The 16,745-nt window shown below is 42.5% G+C and overlaps 3 protein-coding genes across 5 annotated transcripts; 2 read left to right on the top strand and 1 right to left on the bottom strand.

The window, feature by feature from the left end:
* The first annotated feature begins 478 nt into the window (after nt 1-478).
* Nucleotides 479-6,195, top strand: LOC121543373 (mitochondrial-processing peptidase subunit beta-like). 3 transcript variants are annotated; one of them, XM_041853189.2, is made up of 14 exons: nt 479-587; nt 990-1,127; nt 1,221-1,307; nt 1,412-1,541; nt 1,697-1,895; nt 2,294-2,373; nt 2,642-2,754; nt 3,137-3,280; nt 3,369-3,529; nt 3,758-3,843; nt 4,041-4,129; nt 4,263-4,338; nt 4,656-4,752; nt 5,324-6,195. In XM_041853189.2, the coding sequence occupies exons 1-13, from the start codon at nt 486-488 to the stop codon at nt 4,718-4,720; spliced, it is 1,470 nt and encodes a 489-aa protein (XP_041709123.1). In that variant the 5' UTR covers nt 479-485; the 3' UTR covers nt 4,721-4,752; nt 5,324-6,195. The 3 variants fall into 3 exon arrangements, with proteins under 3 accessions (XP_041709123.1, XP_041709121.1, XP_041709122.1); XM_041853187.1 differs by having other exon boundaries at nt 5,258-5,344; XM_041853188.2 differs by lacking the exon at nt 5,324-6,195 and having other exon boundaries at nt 4,656-4,825.
* LOC121543371 (dnaJ homolog subfamily C member 2) lies at nt 4,885-10,881 on the bottom strand. The gene is made up of 16 exons (XM_041853186.2): nt 10,701-10,881; nt 9,777-9,967; nt 9,187-9,262; nt 8,944-9,042; nt 8,233-8,455; nt 7,925-7,990; nt 7,507-7,598; nt 7,261-7,382; nt 6,991-7,140; nt 6,759-6,847; nt 6,600-6,669; nt 6,324-6,505; nt 5,828-5,928; nt 5,629-5,739; nt 5,305-5,459; nt 4,885-4,973 (listed from the first exon to the last, which is right to left on the bottom strand). The coding sequence occupies exons 1-16, from the start codon at nt 10,756-10,758 to the stop codon at nt 4,905-4,907; spliced, it is 1,854 nt and encodes a 617-aa protein (XP_041709120.1). The 5' UTR covers nt 10,759-10,881; the 3' UTR covers nt 4,885-4,904.
* Nucleotides 10,882-11,133: 252 nt separating this feature from the next.
* On the top strand, nt 11,134-15,853 carry LOC121543374 (26S proteasome regulatory subunit 7). Its single transcript, XM_041853190.2, has 12 exons — nt 11,134-11,312; nt 11,784-11,821; nt 12,093-12,174; nt 12,470-12,569; nt 12,712-12,843; nt 12,957-13,029; nt 13,549-13,644; nt 13,895-14,059; nt 14,295-14,382; nt 14,617-14,819; nt 15,184-15,280; nt 15,580-15,853. The coding sequence occupies exons 1-12, from the start codon at nt 11,240-11,242 to the stop codon at nt 15,735-15,737; spliced, it is 1,305 nt and encodes a 434-aa protein (XP_041709124.1). The 5' UTR covers nt 11,134-11,239; the 3' UTR covers nt 15,738-15,853.
* The last annotated feature ends 892 nt before the right edge of the window (nt 15,854-16,745 follow it).

Here is a 16,745-nt window from a genome sequence, read left to right as displayed (position 1 = left end):
TTTGTTATCTAACTGATCGTGTATCCTTTCTGTCATCCTGTGAACCCCGTTCATTGCTGTTCGCAGCTATATTATTTGAACTTGTTTTTTTATTAACCCATTTCAAGCACACAGGAAATAGACCGACTAAATAAACAATTAGTGTATATATATTTTTAAACAGAACCACCAGGGGAGAGAATGGTAAAACATTATAATAATAAAGTACATTCAAACAACAACCTTTGAAAAAGTTACTTTCATTCACAGTCTTAACAGCTTTTGTATTACTAGAGGAGGAAATGGTTTTCAAGTATTGTACAATTTCATTCATAAAGATGGTAAACAATTGTTTTCTATTCATACATTTGCAATTATAGCTACATTTGTAAATGTATATTTATGAATATGACATTTTACTAATCATAATGACATGGCAAATGCCGGTGGGCGTGTTACATGCTCATTATGTCAGCTCACTAAATAATCGCACTTGCGCAATAGCCATGTCACAAATAATCAACATGGCGACGTCCTTACAGCGCCTTACCTCCGCTGGGAGATATCTTGTAAAAAGAAATGTATTGAAGAATAATGTCTTAACCAGGGTAAGTGTCGATATCCAGAAGGGTGACAATTTTAGCAGGTAAACCTTGGTAGAATTATCAATAAGCAGAGACTTAGCTAACTAGCTAAATAAGAGGGATATCCAGGCAGCATTTCCTGTGTTCGGCAGGTCCTGAAGCCTTAACGTTAGATGAAGGTAGAATAATTGAGTGATAATTGACACTGCGTGCGAAATGATCATACAACTTACTTCAAACCAGTAGCATTACCTACATATTTTTTTCATAGTCTAGACTAGAATAAGCTGTAATGCCCAGCCCGGCTGACAATGACAAGTAAAACGTGCAAATGCTATCAACGTTCTCGTGTAGCTAGCTAGTAACGTTAGTAGCTAGTACTATTCACCTTCTCTCTCCCCCACTCCCCTCCCTCCCTCGTTGCAGTCCATAGTTGGATCACACAGACTATTGGCTACGCAGGCCGCCAACCAAGTGATGTTAAATGTCCCTGAAACCAAGGTTACCACCTTAGAAAATGGACTACGTGTTGCATCCGAGGATTCCGGTCTTTCGACGTGCACAGTGAGTAGCAGAGACCCTCCCACTATTAAGTACAATCTGTCAAACTATGTAGTAGTGTGCTGAAGTCCGATGTGATGAATTGGTGCCTTGCAGGTTGGTCTCTGGATAGATGCAGGGAGTCGTTATGAGAATGAGAGGAACAATGGTACTGCTCATTTCTTGGAACACATGGCCTTCAAGGTTAGATGACAAGCGCTATATCCACTGCAAATTGCAACCAATGTTCCATTACCAACTTTGATACCGTTTGACATGTCTGTTCATCTGTGATGTGTGTCTGGCAGGGTACAAGGAAGCGCTCACAGCTTGACCTGGAGCTGGAGATTGAAAATATGGGGGCCCACCTGAACGCTTACACATCGAGGGAGCAGACTGTGTATTACGCCAAAGCATTCACAAAGGACCTTCCCAGAGGTATGACGACTGACTGTATAGAGATTTGCTCCACTGTCTTGTCACTGAACTGTGTGTGGCCACAGATGGATATTGGACATTCTGCTTTAAGAAATTAAGAATATTTGGTGTGGTGGTGTTACAGTTTATAACGCTCCCCCTCCCTTGTCCTCCAGCGGTAGAGATCCTGGCTGACATCATCCAGAACAGCACATTGGGGGGAGCGGAGATCGAGCGAGAGCGAGGGGTCATCCTCCGAGAGATGCAGGAAGTGGAGACCAACCTGCAGGAAGTTGTGTTTGACTACCTCCACGCCACAGCTTATCAAGCCACAGCGCTGGGCAGAACCATCCTGGGCCCTACGGAGAACATCAAGTAGGACTCTTGATCTCACCTGCCTCAGTTGGGCCTGGGTTCATTACGGCACAAAATGGGAAATGTTTTGCAACTGAAAACAAAAATCTGCATTCCTTATTGGGCCAGGAAGCCTATTCCCTCTCGGATTGTCAGTTTTCTTCCTTTTAGTGCCTAATGAACACAACCCAGCTTAGATGACAATTTTACAGAATGCTAACATAGAAATGTACTGTGCAGAACAGGTATGATTGTCTGTCATACTGAACAGGGCATCCTATTTCTATCTGCAATGTTCTGAATTGCTCACTACTGAATGATACACCCCTAGACTTGGTCATTCCTGTCATCTCAGACCAGTTTGCTTCATAGAAACTACAGGGGATATTCAGTGACATTTCTGCTGTCTGTGTTTATAGAACAATAAACAGAGGAGACCTTGTTGAATACATCACTACTCACTACAAAGGACCGAGAATAGTGTTGGCTGCTGCTGGAGGTAGGTTCTTCGACTCGTCTTAAAAGGAAAATGTCAAAAATATTTTACTTCATATCCTCTCCAGCACCACCCCAACATCAACATATGTGAAAATTGTGTGTTTATGTTTTGTAGTAATAAAGATAAGTGTTTCCAATTACATCAAACCATTAGACAATTAGTAGGCAATGCCTGCTCACAATTGGTCAAAATCACACGATGCACACTGATGTCATTGAGAAATAGAATCCATGGAAGATATTTTGTGCTAACATTGTCTTTCAATCAGGGGTTTCACACAATGAATTGATAGATTTGGCCAAGTACCACTTTGGGAATCTTCCTGCAAGATACAAGGGAGAGGCGCCAACCTTCCCACAATGTGATTTTACAGGAAGTGAGGTGAGATTTAAGGGCCCTTATTGTTTATCTTCAACAGAGGCAAAGTGCACAAACTTGCTCCCTGTGGGCAATGCCATGGTAAGAGTGACTCCAGATTTCACTCTAAAATGTATGTCAAACAACTATGCACAAGGACTACTTTTTCCATTTACTTGATCAGTGAAGATGCTAAGTTTGGTAACAGAATGACAGCAAATGGCACAAACCGTCATTCTCTTACCAAACTTTGCATTTGAACTGTTCAAGTGTTTCTGTAGAATGTTCTGTGGAAAATGTTCAAAGTAGTCTGTGCATAAAGTTGTTTGTTTAACTTTGCAATAGTTGGTTTTTGTTTGTGGAATTTCCCCTAGTATATTGGCCAATTTATTTCATTGTTGGTTAGATCCGGGTTCGTGACGACAAGATGCCCCTGGCACACATTGTCATTGCTGTGGAAGCAGTGGGCTGGTCGCACCCCGATACCATTCCCCTTATGGTGGCAAACACACTCATCGGCAACTGGGACCGCTCCTTTGGTGGAGGTGTGGTAAGTTAAGTTCCCATTCATGTTCCCAGGCATCGGGACTCCTCCCAGGTCGATTCCTCCTCTTACAATGTGTATTGAACTTTGCCAGAATCTCTCCAGCAAGCTGGCGCAGATGGCATGCCAGGGCAACCTGTGCCACAGCTTCCAGTCTTTCAACACCTGTTACACCGACACAGGCCTGTGGGGACTCTACATGGTGTGTGAGCCTGGCACCATCAACGAGATGATGCACTTCACACAGCTGGAATGGTGAGCACTGACTGAGCCCAGCGGTCACCTGACCAAGCAGTCAAACCAAACTGGCCTGGTTATGCATCCACCATAGTCGCTGGAACAGAGCTGAAAAGGACAATGTGAAAAAATCTGACCCAGCACAATTTGGGTCGGCACGATGGTGTGAAAAGGGGGTTGCCACTCAGTTCATACTGTGACTTCAGTCCAGTAAATTTGACTGACATTTCCTTTTGTTTACCTCAGGATGTCACTCTGCACTAGCGTTACTGAGAGCGAAGTTGCGAGAGCCAAGAACCTCCTCAAGACAAACATGCTTTTGCATCTTGACGGTAAGGCCACGTGATACACCAATGATCAGGGTTTGAATTACCAATGGACTTTTGGGGGTACCCACCATTTAACTGTGGGCACATTGACATTTCAATTCTTATGGAGGTTTTTAACCAGCCTCCCCTGTAATTCAAACCCTGCCAATGATGATCATAATAAATTCCCTTGTGTAAAATCAAATTGACCTTTTTTCTAGGATCCACCCCCATCTGTGAGGACATCGGCAGACAGATGCTTTGTTACAGCCGTAGGATCCCTCTGCATGAACTGGAGGCCAGAATTGATGTGAGTAAATTGAAGTAATGTTTAACACCAAATAATGTAAGCTGTGATTTAAAATAGCAAAGACACTTGTTTACTGTATTGGGAAATTATTGCAGTGTTTTTATTTTAAATGTTTTATATATGTCCCTCGAAGGCCATAGATGCAAAGACCATCAAGGACGTGTGTACAAAATACATCTATGACAAATCGCCTGCCATCGCAGCAGTCGGTACGTTGTGATTTTTATTGTTATTGACATCAAGACAAGATTCTAATTAATTCTGTTTACTGGCATTCCCCCCCTCTTCCAAATCACAAGGCCATTAGGGGCTGTCAAACAAAAAGTTATGCAATTTCAGCTATAAATATACACATTCTTTTCATTTAAGTTGCTGCAACAATACATACAATATTGCACTCAGTCATGACTATACCAAGTCTGCTGTGCTGCTAGGTCAGAACAGTGGAATTGAACTGTTCAAGGTTGACTACTTACAAAACTGTTGTGGTATAAAGACAATTCAGTACATTTCTCTCTTGTTTCAGGACCAATTGAGCAGCTCCCAGACTACAACCGAATTCGCAGTGGGATGTACTGGATGAGAACCTGAGAATTGGCGCTGTCTTTAGAGACTTAGGAAAGGTAATAACAGCAAGCAGCCAACTGTACAGTATATAAACATATCAACTTTTACAAACAGAGTTTAAGTTGTGGTTTTTCTTCTAATTTTATTATAAAATAAAGACCAACACAATAACGTTAAAAGAAGAACATAGGGCAATTTGTTTGACTCGTCATTTTTTGCTTTTACCACCAACTTGTTCCTGGGCGGCCTTCTTGGCTTTGACCATCTCCACCAGTTCCTGTATTGGGAGAGAGAAGAACTAGCTTTAGGTGGGGATTCAATCCGATCAGCGGTAGATCTGTGTTATAGAGCGATCAACATTTAAAAAGGTCATTTCCGATTGAATCAACATATGCACTATGCAGCATTTACCGTGAATTCGGTCTCCGCAAACGTGGAAACATTGCCTTTAAAAGGTGCATAGCAGACTAAACGCCATCAGACTGTCTCCCGGCCTTAGTATGCTGCGGCTTCTACATGTTTGTCACTTATACTGTTCTCTACATTTTACATACCAAACAGGGATTGAAACCACACAGAAGCATCAACGGTAACAAGGCCCAGCTTACCTTATATCTCTTCATACAGTCCTTCTTGGTGCGTCCGGGCACAGCGGCAGCGATCTTCTCCCACCTCTCTGGGGTGCTGACTGGGTAGGTCTTCAAGGCCTGCTCAAGCAGCTTCTGCTCCTCAGTGGTCCAGGATGCAGTGTTGGCTTCAGCACCTGAAGCAGCAAGAATTTAATAAGGAGGACAGTGAGTGGCTAACACTGAAACATGTCCAGAAAGAACCCATAGTCACACTATCGTGCCCCCCCCTCCCCCTTTTCAGTCATGGGTATAAATCCAATGGGCTTTTGTGCAAGAAAAAATTAACTACTGATCACCACTCACCGTCAAATCTCTCAGAGGGCACTGCGTTGTCGACTGTCTGTGGCACAGCTGCATGCTCTTTGTTGAACTTCTCAAAGGCCTTCTTGTTAATCTCATCTTTCTGCCCGGGTTCTGAAAAAGTGGCAATAAATAGTCTCAAAAGTATTGTTTTGCAGAGAATTACTCGGACAATGACTCTGGTGACATGACAGTTGCTCACCAAGCTTTTGTAAGTTCTTGGCTTTGTTGATGACATCTTTGGCCGTCCTTTTGATGCCACTGGTGGAGTGCAAGTTCATGTAGTTGGCAATGACTTCCCATCTACAGGATAGAAAGAACAAAAGATGAATCACTTAAAGTAAAAGCATGAAAGCTGCAAGGCCTTCTACACCAGCAGTGGAATTTTCCGCTTCCTGAACAGAACACAGCCAAATTCATTAGGCCAACGTTGCAGATAGAAATCTCATAAATTGAACTTTTACCATTTATAGCCTCAAATTGTACCATTGTTTAAATGTATGTCTCTACTACTGTTGTTTCCCCATGAGCAGTATCAATAAAACATGTAAATACAGAAAATGTCATGAATAGAGCGAATTCCTTATTCTACATGTGAGAGGCATGCTCGTTACATACACACATTTTTTTTGGCATGTTTGTTCTACATATTTCTATTTCAACGTTGTGCCCTGTTGAACGCAGCCCTGGGAGGGTACCTGGCGTTGGTTCCAGCAGGAAACAGGTTGACTGCTTTGATGAGCAGCGGGAGCTCTTCCTCATTCCAGCCCTTTCCTCCGCCCCCGCCTCCTCCGCTGGCCTGTACAGCAGTGCGGACAGCTTGCCTGGCCTGCACCTCCGCATCCTTCTCCTTCTGCAGCTGGGCATTCACCTCCTGCACCTGTGCATACACACAAAACAATGTCAGTGGTAGAGGTTAGCCGTGTACCATATTTACACCCAGTCATCATGCGGTGCAGTGGTGCTGTCTATACCTGCTTCTCCACCGCTACCTTGGCCTCCTCCTTTGAACCCGATGCCAATGCCTCATTCAGGGATTGCAGACTGGAAAAAAAAAAAATGATTTCAACCGTATTGAGTCAAACTCCAGACTTGTATGAAGTATTACCACTAAGGCAATTTCAATCCTTTACCTTACAAGCTCCAAACGGTCACAAAGTTTCTCCACATCTTCCATCATTTTCACACTGTCAGATTCATTGTCACCAAAGTAATTCCAGTTCTTTAGGGGAAAACAAAACACAGACATGAGGACAGGAAAATACTAAGATGAGTTGGGTAACTTAACCAGCATTACAATCTTGCCCACAAATCAGCGAATGTTAATGAATTCCCTGAAGAGAGGACACCCCATGCAAGCAGCACCTTGCAAGTTGTCCGGAGTTTCTGCCTCTCTTTCTTGATGGCCTTCTTTTGGATCTCCTTCTCCTTCTTGGCCTGCTGGGCGACCAGTTTGGCCTCCTCTTCCTCCTTCTCTTTGGCCAGCCGTGCTGCCTCCAGCTCTGCCTGCCGAGCCTGGACCAACACAGTCAGAAACGCATTGAAGTCTACGCAGAAACAATCTGGACGCAACTAAAACCCAAAGGTCAGAGGCAAGAATAAAACAAAATGGCTGTTGTAATGCGTCTGACTGACCTTCTCCTTCTCCTCCTGTTCTTTCCTCTTGGCGTCCACTTTAGCCTTCTTTTCATTCTCCTTCCTGGCCTTCTCGTCCTCTTTGAATCTCTTTATCCTGGGATCAAGGCTGTAGGCTGTGTCTTTCAACAGAAACGCACCCAAACAGTGTCATTCCATGAACCCATCTGCCAGGTATTTCAGTTTGAGGTTAGTCATTTTCTATTGTTGATGTAAGAACAGGTATGCATGTCTAGTGGGCCTTACCAACAAGTGTCCGTAGTCTATTCATCTCTTCCTTCTTCCTGGTGGCTCTAGCTGCACGATTCTGCTTTTCAATCCATCTCCTCTCATCACGACTGAATTCAACAGATGAAAGCATACAAATCAAACACTACTGAGAATGGAAGACACAGGCAGCCTAGCGGTTAAGAGCGTTGTGCGAGTAACCGAAAGGTCCCTGGTTCGAATCCCTGAGCCGACTAGGTGAAAAATCTGGCCGTGTGCACTTGAGCAAGGCACTTAACCCTAATTTGCTCCAGGAGGCACCGTACTACTACGTCGGACCATGTAGAACAACACATTTCACTGCTCCTGTGTGACAATAAAACAGCTACAGTACATAAAGACAATGGCATTCCACATGAGTTGCCGGTGCTCCTTCCCATGTTCTGATATCACTCACCATTCTGCCTTGTCCTTTTCCTCTTCATCCAAATAAGAAAACTCTCTCCATGAGTCAAAGTTGTACCTTGATTGAGATTATGAACGGGAAACGTAAGAAGTTCACAATTCAAATAAATGAACAAGAAATATAAAATCATTATGAGAAGTTGCGACACTGCATGTCTAAATTCAGTTCCAAATTCAGAATTCCTTGCTTGAAAGGATGGATGATATGGACACTAGTTCCCTTGTAGTTCAACGTTTAAAAACGTAAAGGGATTTTTCGCACAATGGCCACTGGTGATGGCCAGTGATGGTCTTACTTACCAAACAGAATAAAAATTATCCACCTCCTCAAAAGAGGAATCCATAGTTCCAAGTTTGGGTACGTGTTTTTTGGAAGACCACCGGGCATTTCTCTCAAAAACGGGAGCATACGCCTCAAAGAAGTTATCTTTGCCTTCGCCCTTTGAGGGCACAGCGTTGTCAAAGGTAGGATCTACACTGTCAAATGCTCTTCGCTTCACAGGATCTGACAGAATTTCTATAGCTGGTATGAGACAAAAACAAACAAATATTATTGTTAGTAGGAGCTGAAACAGAATGTTTAGCCTCATATGATAAGAGATAAGATCTACTTTATTAGTCCACCGGAGGTAGACATTTGTCTTCTGCTTTTATCCAACCCCCTCCCGATATACACACAAACACACATTCGGTTGGAGAGGCTGGAGCAGAGGGCAGCCGCAGTGCCCAACTGTTTAGGGGGTTAAGTTTCTTGCTCAAGAGAACATCGCAGTAGGTGGCACCTAAGATATTGATGCCAGTAACCCTCTGGTAAAACAATACTATATTTCATACTATATCATTGTTTTTGTATATAGAGGGAGTATTGTGGGGTATAACACCTATATAACAGACATTTATCCAAAGGGACTTATTTTTTTAGTATGTGCATGTGATCCCTGCAAGAATTGAACCCGCCATGCCTATTAACTGAGACACCTTGAGGCAGACAACGTTTTTCAATGTCCTTACCTTTAGTTATACAGGTGAAGTAGTCACCGTCTCCTTCTACAATCTGCTCTCCCGCAGCTTTCCTTTTGTCAGGGTGATGCTTCAACACCATAGCCTTGTCTGTTGAAAAACATTAGACTTAATATACTGTGGTAAAACAAGCTGCTATTCTAATGAACTCTGGAAGTAATGCAAGAGAAACCTTATGGTCAACCAATACAATGTGGTTCAGAAGACGACCACAGCACAAATGGAAATACTCACGGGCAGCTTTGATTTGTTTCTGTGTTGCCTTGTACCTCATATGAGCCAGTCCAAGGACAGCATAGTGATCTTGATTCTGAAAAGAGAAACGCCAAGGGGGAAGACATCCTTTACTACGTACTCCAAAAGTAGAATGCAATACAATGTTCCTAACAGTTCTGAAGTGAGGTCCCACTGATATAACGTCTAACTCAGTGGCGGTCAGTGCTGTTTAAGATGAGGGAGGATTATTTTTTTATGAGCATGGCCTTATTTCTATTACAGCATATTGGATGAGTGTCATTCACATTCCATTCACCCAGCTCAATATAACATCGATAGGTTTAGGCTACTACATAATACAACAATTTTCCCCATACCCATCATGAGGTTGCTACAACAGGTCGAGAGAAAAATTTGAGTACACATTCAATACCGCCTTGCACACTTCTTGCCTGCATCTAGCTGATCTAGGGTGTAATCATTAGTCCAACAGTTGCAAATGAGAGTTTATTTTGGACAGACTCAGGTATGTTTATCCCCATTTAATTTGCTTCCATTTAAGAAATGTTTTTCAACAGAATCGGCGGAATGAATACACCCCTGACTACCTTCCAGTCTTTGGGGTCCAGTGTTCTCAGCAGGGGGAAATCCTCCAGCTGCAGCTCTTCATCCTCGGATTCCTCAGACAGCTCCTCCTCTTCCTCAAGCTCCTGGAAAGAGGCCGATACATTCCTGTTCCTCCTCTTCAGAAAGGCCTCGAACCACCGACCAACAGGTTCCACCTCGATCTGCACTGAGGCTGAGGGAGGGGGAGAGAGAGAGAGGAGGGCAACCATTATCCCCTCCATCTGGCTGCATTCTCTCTCTCTGAGAATAACATTCTGCAACCTATCAATGTTGAGAGGTAAGTACCAAACACGTCAATATCTATCCCAAAACCCTGAAAGATACAGAGAACCTTCTAAATAAACAGTATTTATTGACCAATCTAACAACTACAATTCCCTTGTGCACAAAACATACATTTTGTATGAGTCAGTGTAGGCTAGGACTGTCAAATATCCTTTAATAAGTTGAGTGGTGTCACAAAAAAAATGATATATATACACACATATATACACACATATACACAAATTAACCCAATAATTGCCATGGTAAGTGTTATAGTTAGCTATGTGGGCTACAGTAAATGTGCCCTTAAATTATATGAACAAATCTGTGCAGCAGATGCCTTTTTTCAAAACTAAGATTCAGCAACTGCAAACACATGCACAACATCAATTATGTCTCTCTCCTTAGTCATTTAGCTAGTTAGCGTAACAATTTTCATAGATAGTAACGTTAGCTAGCTAGTTGCAATGATTATATTAACAATAGGAATTAAATAACACTTCATACTAGTATGAGATAGCTAGCTAACGTTAGCTGTTCTCTGATATACCGGTAGTTAACTAGCATAGTTGCTTGCTAGCTAGCTGCATGATAGCGAAGTGTCAGTATCAGCAGCATTTTCACTCTCATTCAATGCTTACCAGCAATGGCATTACAGTAGACGACTGTAACATCCTCTTCCAATGCTTCTATTAGCATCTTGGAAACGTCTGTTATAACATTCAGCTGTGAAATGTATTCAGTTAAATGTTTTCTAAAGTGCTAGTATGTCGCCCGGTTTTTCAGTGCACCACATGGGCCTGCTTTTACAAGTGCCTTACTGGGTAGAGCTGTCCTTACACTCTTATAATTCCGAAATCACACATAGGATACCTTATGTTTAGTTCCTAAAGAATAATTTGCAATTTCAGAGACGATCTTCTCACAAACGACTATTATACTAGTATTAAGTATGTCGCTTGAACATGGTAAGAATATTAATACATTTGAACAGATATTGGTTGTATAAAAAATATATAAAAAACTTTGGAACATTATGACAAGGGATCGTCAAATAAAGGTCCGACCCCCATTTCCGGTCAATTGTGCACAGCGGAAGTATCAAACCTGCTGTGTAATCCTTGTTGTGCTGAAGCACAAAATCTTCTAGTAAAACTTTATACACAGAATAACATTAGCAATGCCAGATTATTTGGGAGGCGATCAAAGGAAAATCAAAGATGTCAAAGAAGAGGAGGATAAACCTATCAGATGTAAGTGATGAGATTTTTGAGAACCACTGTTTATTAGCTAACGTTAGCTAGCTAGGTCAGTACGACAGTTAGCCAGCTAGGATGGCTAATTTAAGTCATGCAATGCATTGTCATGCACTGTGAATAATTGATAAAAAGCTAGCTACTTAATAACAATATGAGCTAGATAGGTACCTAACAAATCAAACAAGCCAAGGTGTTACGTGATCTTTACGAGTATGGCTTAATGTCATTCGTTAGCTAGCTCTATAGCTAGTTATCTAGCCAGGGCTAACGTTAGCTAGCCCTGGCTAATGAACAATTTGCAATTTTTTAGTTTTGGAAACATTTCACAGTGTGTTCTTTAAATTGTGATCAATTATGCCTGGATGTAAAGACAAGCTGTTATAATAATCATATTTGCCGATTTAATAGCTATGAATTGGTTGTTCGTGAATGTTATGTAAATTCAAATGTATTTTTGCTCTCCAGCTTTGGACGAAGGAGACATTGCCTTATTGAAAACTTATGTAAGTATGAGCTAGGCTATACCTGTACATTAATTGATTGCTATTTAAAATCGTGTAGGCCTAGCTGTAGTCATAATGACCCCTGTGATGAGAAAATGTTATCTAATGGTTTAGTGCAGCCTATTCATTTTCCAGTTATTACCTATTGATTAAAGGTTGATTATCACTGATTGAGATGTCATTATCTGCTACAACAACTACATAGCCTACATTCACTGAAAAATATGCAATTCTTTGTGACTGACATCTTTGTATTGCTGGTTATGTACAGGGCCAGAGCACCTACTCCAGACAGATTAAGCAAGTGGAAGATGACATCCAAAACCTGCTCAAGAAGATCAATGAACTAACCGGTAGGTTTAAATGTGATAATACGTGACATCCATGTGCATTATCACTTATTAAACATTTACTGTATATTGAATAGGGATTACATTGATTATTGTACCCTCCCATGATGCTTGAAAATATTTAGAATGTGACTTGGTTTTCATAGTGATATCAGAACACATCTGTTATTTGTTGCTTTCAAGTCTGACAGATTTTATTATTATTTTTATTTCACCTTTATTTAACCAGGTAAGCCAGTTGAGAACAAGTTCTCAATGATAGCGTACGTGCACTAACCTCAGCTATCTAACATTGCAGGCATTAAGGAATCGGACACTGGCTTGGCTCCCCCTGCACTATGGGATCTGGCTGCAGACAAACAGACTCTGCAGAGCGAGCAGCCTCTGCAGGTGGCAAGGTATGGCACACTTGTCAACTTATCTCACTGGAATCATTTTCAATAGATTTTTCTGTCTTTGAAAACAATGGATCTTTTTAATTAGGTTTTGTTTTCTAGTTTGAGCAAACACCCACATGCTTGTTGTATTTTGTTGTGGCAGATGCACGAAGATCATCAACGCTGACTCTGAAGACCCAAAGTACATCATCAATGTGAAGCAGTTTGCCAAGTTTGTGGTGGACCTGAGTGACCAGGTGGCCCCCACTGACATAGAGGAGGGTATGAGAGTCGGGTAAGGATGATGGTGATATCTCTTACTCCAATAAGAACCACGTGTGCTGATGTCCAATATTGCGTTGGTACAGTATTATTGTTGGATACTTAAGTCTCCCGTGTTTCTTTCAGTGTGGATAGAAACAAGTACCAGATCCACATTCCTCTGCCTCCCAAGATTGACCCCACTGTCACTATGATGCAGGTAAGATGTAACACAACAGCTTGATCTCAGTTCAAGATCTGTCCTCTCCCTGTTTCCTACCCTTCATCTGCACTAATTGGAAAAAGTTCTTGACAGGTGAAAACAATATGGTGGAAGCTCATCCTTAGGTTGGCTTTCACCTGGTCAGCGCTTTCAGATCAGTGCAATGAAGGCCAACATCTGTTTTGAGAAATGGGTTTGATTCATTAGGGCACACAGTAGGAAAACTTTTTGCAACAGAAATACGTTTCTTATTGTACAAGTTCTGAGGTGTAATCATGTTTACTCCAAACGGAAAATGCTTTGCAACAGAAACAAGAGTTTCTATTGGACAAATTCAGGTAGGTCCCTCCCCTTTTGGTTCAGTTTGGTTCCTAGTGAATACACCTCAAGTAGTGCCTCCCTGTTTGTCAGTTTTCTTCTGCTTGGTGCCTAATGTTTACGACCATGGCCTGAAATAAGGATGCTTGTCAACGTTTTGTAGCTAGCTGAACTAACAATACCGTGTCTGTCCACCAGGTGGAGGAGAAGCCTGATGTGACCTACAGTGACGTGGGTGGATGTAAAGAGCAGATTGAGAAGCTCAGGGAGGTGGTGGAGACCCCACTGCTCCACGTAAGTGTTCCCATAAACTCTCAATTCGTCATTCAGAATCACTACCGAATATCACAAAATATGTATAAACTATACATTCGTGACATTTTAAATTAGAAAGTTTCAATAAATAAGGCAATACAAACATAGGTGAGTGTCCTCAGACTTCCTGCATTTGTGGCAGGGTTATTAGACATCTTGTACACGTAAAACACATTGCATCCTTTGTGCTTTTGCTGATGTCTCCTCTCATTCTCCGTTCTGCTTTCAGCCCGAGAGGTTTGTCAACCTGGGTATTGAACCCCCCAAGGGGGTGCTGCTGTTCGGCCCGCCCGGCACAGGTAAAACCCTGTGTGCCAGAGCCGTGGCCAACCGGACCGATGCCTGCTTCATCAGGGTCATCGGCTCAGAGCTGGTCCAGAAATACGTGGGAGAGGTGAGTCACAATGATGTAGGGTGAAGTTGCCCCTAGACACTGATATTGGGTCAGTTTAGAATTTCCCCCAATAATGGTTAGGGTTGGAGGAGGGGAAGCTGATCCTAGAGCGAGTCGCAATCAAGTTGTATTGAATTGATTTGAGAACTCAGGATGATGGAGAATAAACCCAAGAATGTGGTCCTGAATCTGTATGAGCTTACATTGCTCTCCCTGCTTTGTCTCTATTCCTCAGGGTGCCAGAATGGTGCGGGAGCTTTTCGAGATGGCCAGGACCAAGAAGGCGTGCCTCATCTTCTTCGATGAAATTGACGCTATTGGGGGTCAGCACTAAAACAATAAAACTTGTTTAAACTGATTTAAATGCAAGATGACTCTAAAAGAACACAGATCTATGCATTTCACAAGAAGTGGTAGTAGGTAGCATTGTCCGAGCCAGAACAGTCCATAGGGCAGGAAGCAGCTTGATGGACAGGATACTCGTCTTGTCACCAGAAATAGTAGCCCTGTCTGTTTTTGAGCCTCGCCTTACATGTGGGTTGCATCTTGTCCTGTAGGGGCCCGTTTTGACGACGGAGCCGGTGGGGACAATGAGGTCCAGAGGACCATGCTGGAGCTTATTAACCAGCTGGACGGCTTCGACCCCAGGGGGAACATCAAGGTCCTGATGGCCACCAACCGGCCCGACACCCTGGACCCTGCCCTCATGAGACCCGGGCGACTGGACAGGAAGATTGAGTTCAGCCTGCCAGACCTGGAGGTGAGTACCATGCCTGATTAGAACGGGCCGAACTGACTCCTCTCTGACTCGAGTCCCTAATGGAACCCTATTCCCTTTGGACCTTGGTCAAAAGTAGTGCACTATATTAGGGAATAGTGTGCCACTTGGAACGTAGCCTCTGACTCTTCTCTGATTTGCTGAATATGCAGAGTAGATTAGAAAATCAAAAAGCTGCTAATAAATGTAAAGATGAATGAGTAGCGAATGAAGTTAGCTTCCGACAATAACTCCTACTGAATAAATAGTAAACGAGATTGATATGAGATTCGATTGAGATTTACTCCTCAATATGAATATAGAGTTGCGCTGGCAGTGTGGTAAAGGACGAGGTGTTGTGTTTCAGGGTCGTACTCACATCTTCAAGATCCACGCCCGCTCCATGAGCGTAGAGAGAGACATCCGCTTCGAGCTGCTGGCTCGTCTCTGTCCCAACAGCACAGGTAAGATGACCTGACACCGTGTTGTTCAGTATCCGTGTTGTTTTGGTGATGCGCCACTGCAGTGTTTTTAGTGTTTGACTTCATGTAAGAGGAAGGTTGCTTTCCAATTACCCTTCACTGCAGCCCAATGATGGGCTCCAACCATGTTGCCCACACCCTGTCAATCTTCTTCATATCAGTGTGGATGAATTGCTCATCTTACACACATAATGAGTACATATTTGGGATGCAAGGTGATTCTGCACAGTCCGACTGCAATATAATCAATCTCAAACACGCACACCGTTTTGTCCTATCAGGTGCTGAGATTCGCAGCGTGTGCACGGAGGCGGGCATGTTCGCCATCCGGGCCCGCCGGAAGATTGCCACAGAGAAGGACTTCCTGGAGGCGGTCAACAAGGTCATCAAGTCCTACGCCAAGTTCAGCGCCACCCCGAGATACATGACCTACAACTAAGCAATGCTGTCTGCACCTGGGCTTGTTTCAAGGGGCTGGGGAGGAGAGTCGATTATAATTTTCTGTCATTTGTCATTCAACATTACCTACAATATTAAAGTTTATTCCAGTTTGGACATTTTAGTTTTCATTCAATCACATATTAAATTGTACTATAAAACTGCAGTTTATTGATGTAAAAGTATTGTACGCTGTAAGATATCTACATTACATTTAAACCATTCATTTGAATTATATATTGACATGACAAAAATATTGACATTTCTTCAAATGTAAAAATTCAAAGCTTTGTACCAATAATACAACACTAGATGAGTGACTTGAACCGGACCAAACGCAGTACTGAAGTGCAATAGTTACTGGTTATTCATATATACAACTGCACATCACTGATTGAAAGAGACAAAACAGCAGATTATTTGAAAGAATAGTATTAGTAACAGCTGTGAAGTGGTCATTCTGACAGCCTGCCTGATTAGTTTGTTGGAGATTTGCGCACTGATTGTACAATGAGGGAAAAAGACAGGAACTGATATGAAGCATTTCTTAGATATTCAGCAGGAAAGGGGTAACATAAGAGGTAAATCTTGGAGAAAAACATTACAGTAAAAGTAACATCTATTCCATTTGTGTTGCCCCATGTCAGCGCTCCAGTGGTAGACCTATTCAGTCTTGCGCTGCTGGGCCTCAAATGTAACCACTAATGGGGTTGCTCAGAAACGACCCTCGGCACTAACAAAATGTGACCTAAAAACCTGAGTGTTGCTATTTCTCTTACTCTTTGAGACAATGCTGTGAAGACCACAAGTGCTTGAAACCATTTTAAAGACTTGGCTTGCTCTTAGCATAGAGCGCCAAGAGTACTGCACTCTGAAGCCCATAGGAATGTTAGCAATAAAACCAAACTATACCATCTTTATTAAATACATTTATATCTGCAAAAAAAATTAGCTGCAATTGGAGAGGAGCGTTCAGACTATATCCAGTGTGCTGCTGGTTGGAAGTCTG

This window comes from Coregonus clupeaformis, unplaced genomic scaffold, assembly GCF_020615455.1.
Source record: "Coregonus clupeaformis isolate EN_2021a unplaced genomic scaffold, ASM2061545v1 scaf0042, whole genome shotgun sequence".
Classification (NCBI taxonomy): domain Eukaryota; kingdom Metazoa; phylum Chordata; class Actinopteri; order Salmoniformes; family Salmonidae; genus Coregonus; species Coregonus clupeaformis.
Note: the sequence above shows the minus strand (reverse complement) of the source record. Positions and strands in the feature narration are given on the sequence as shown.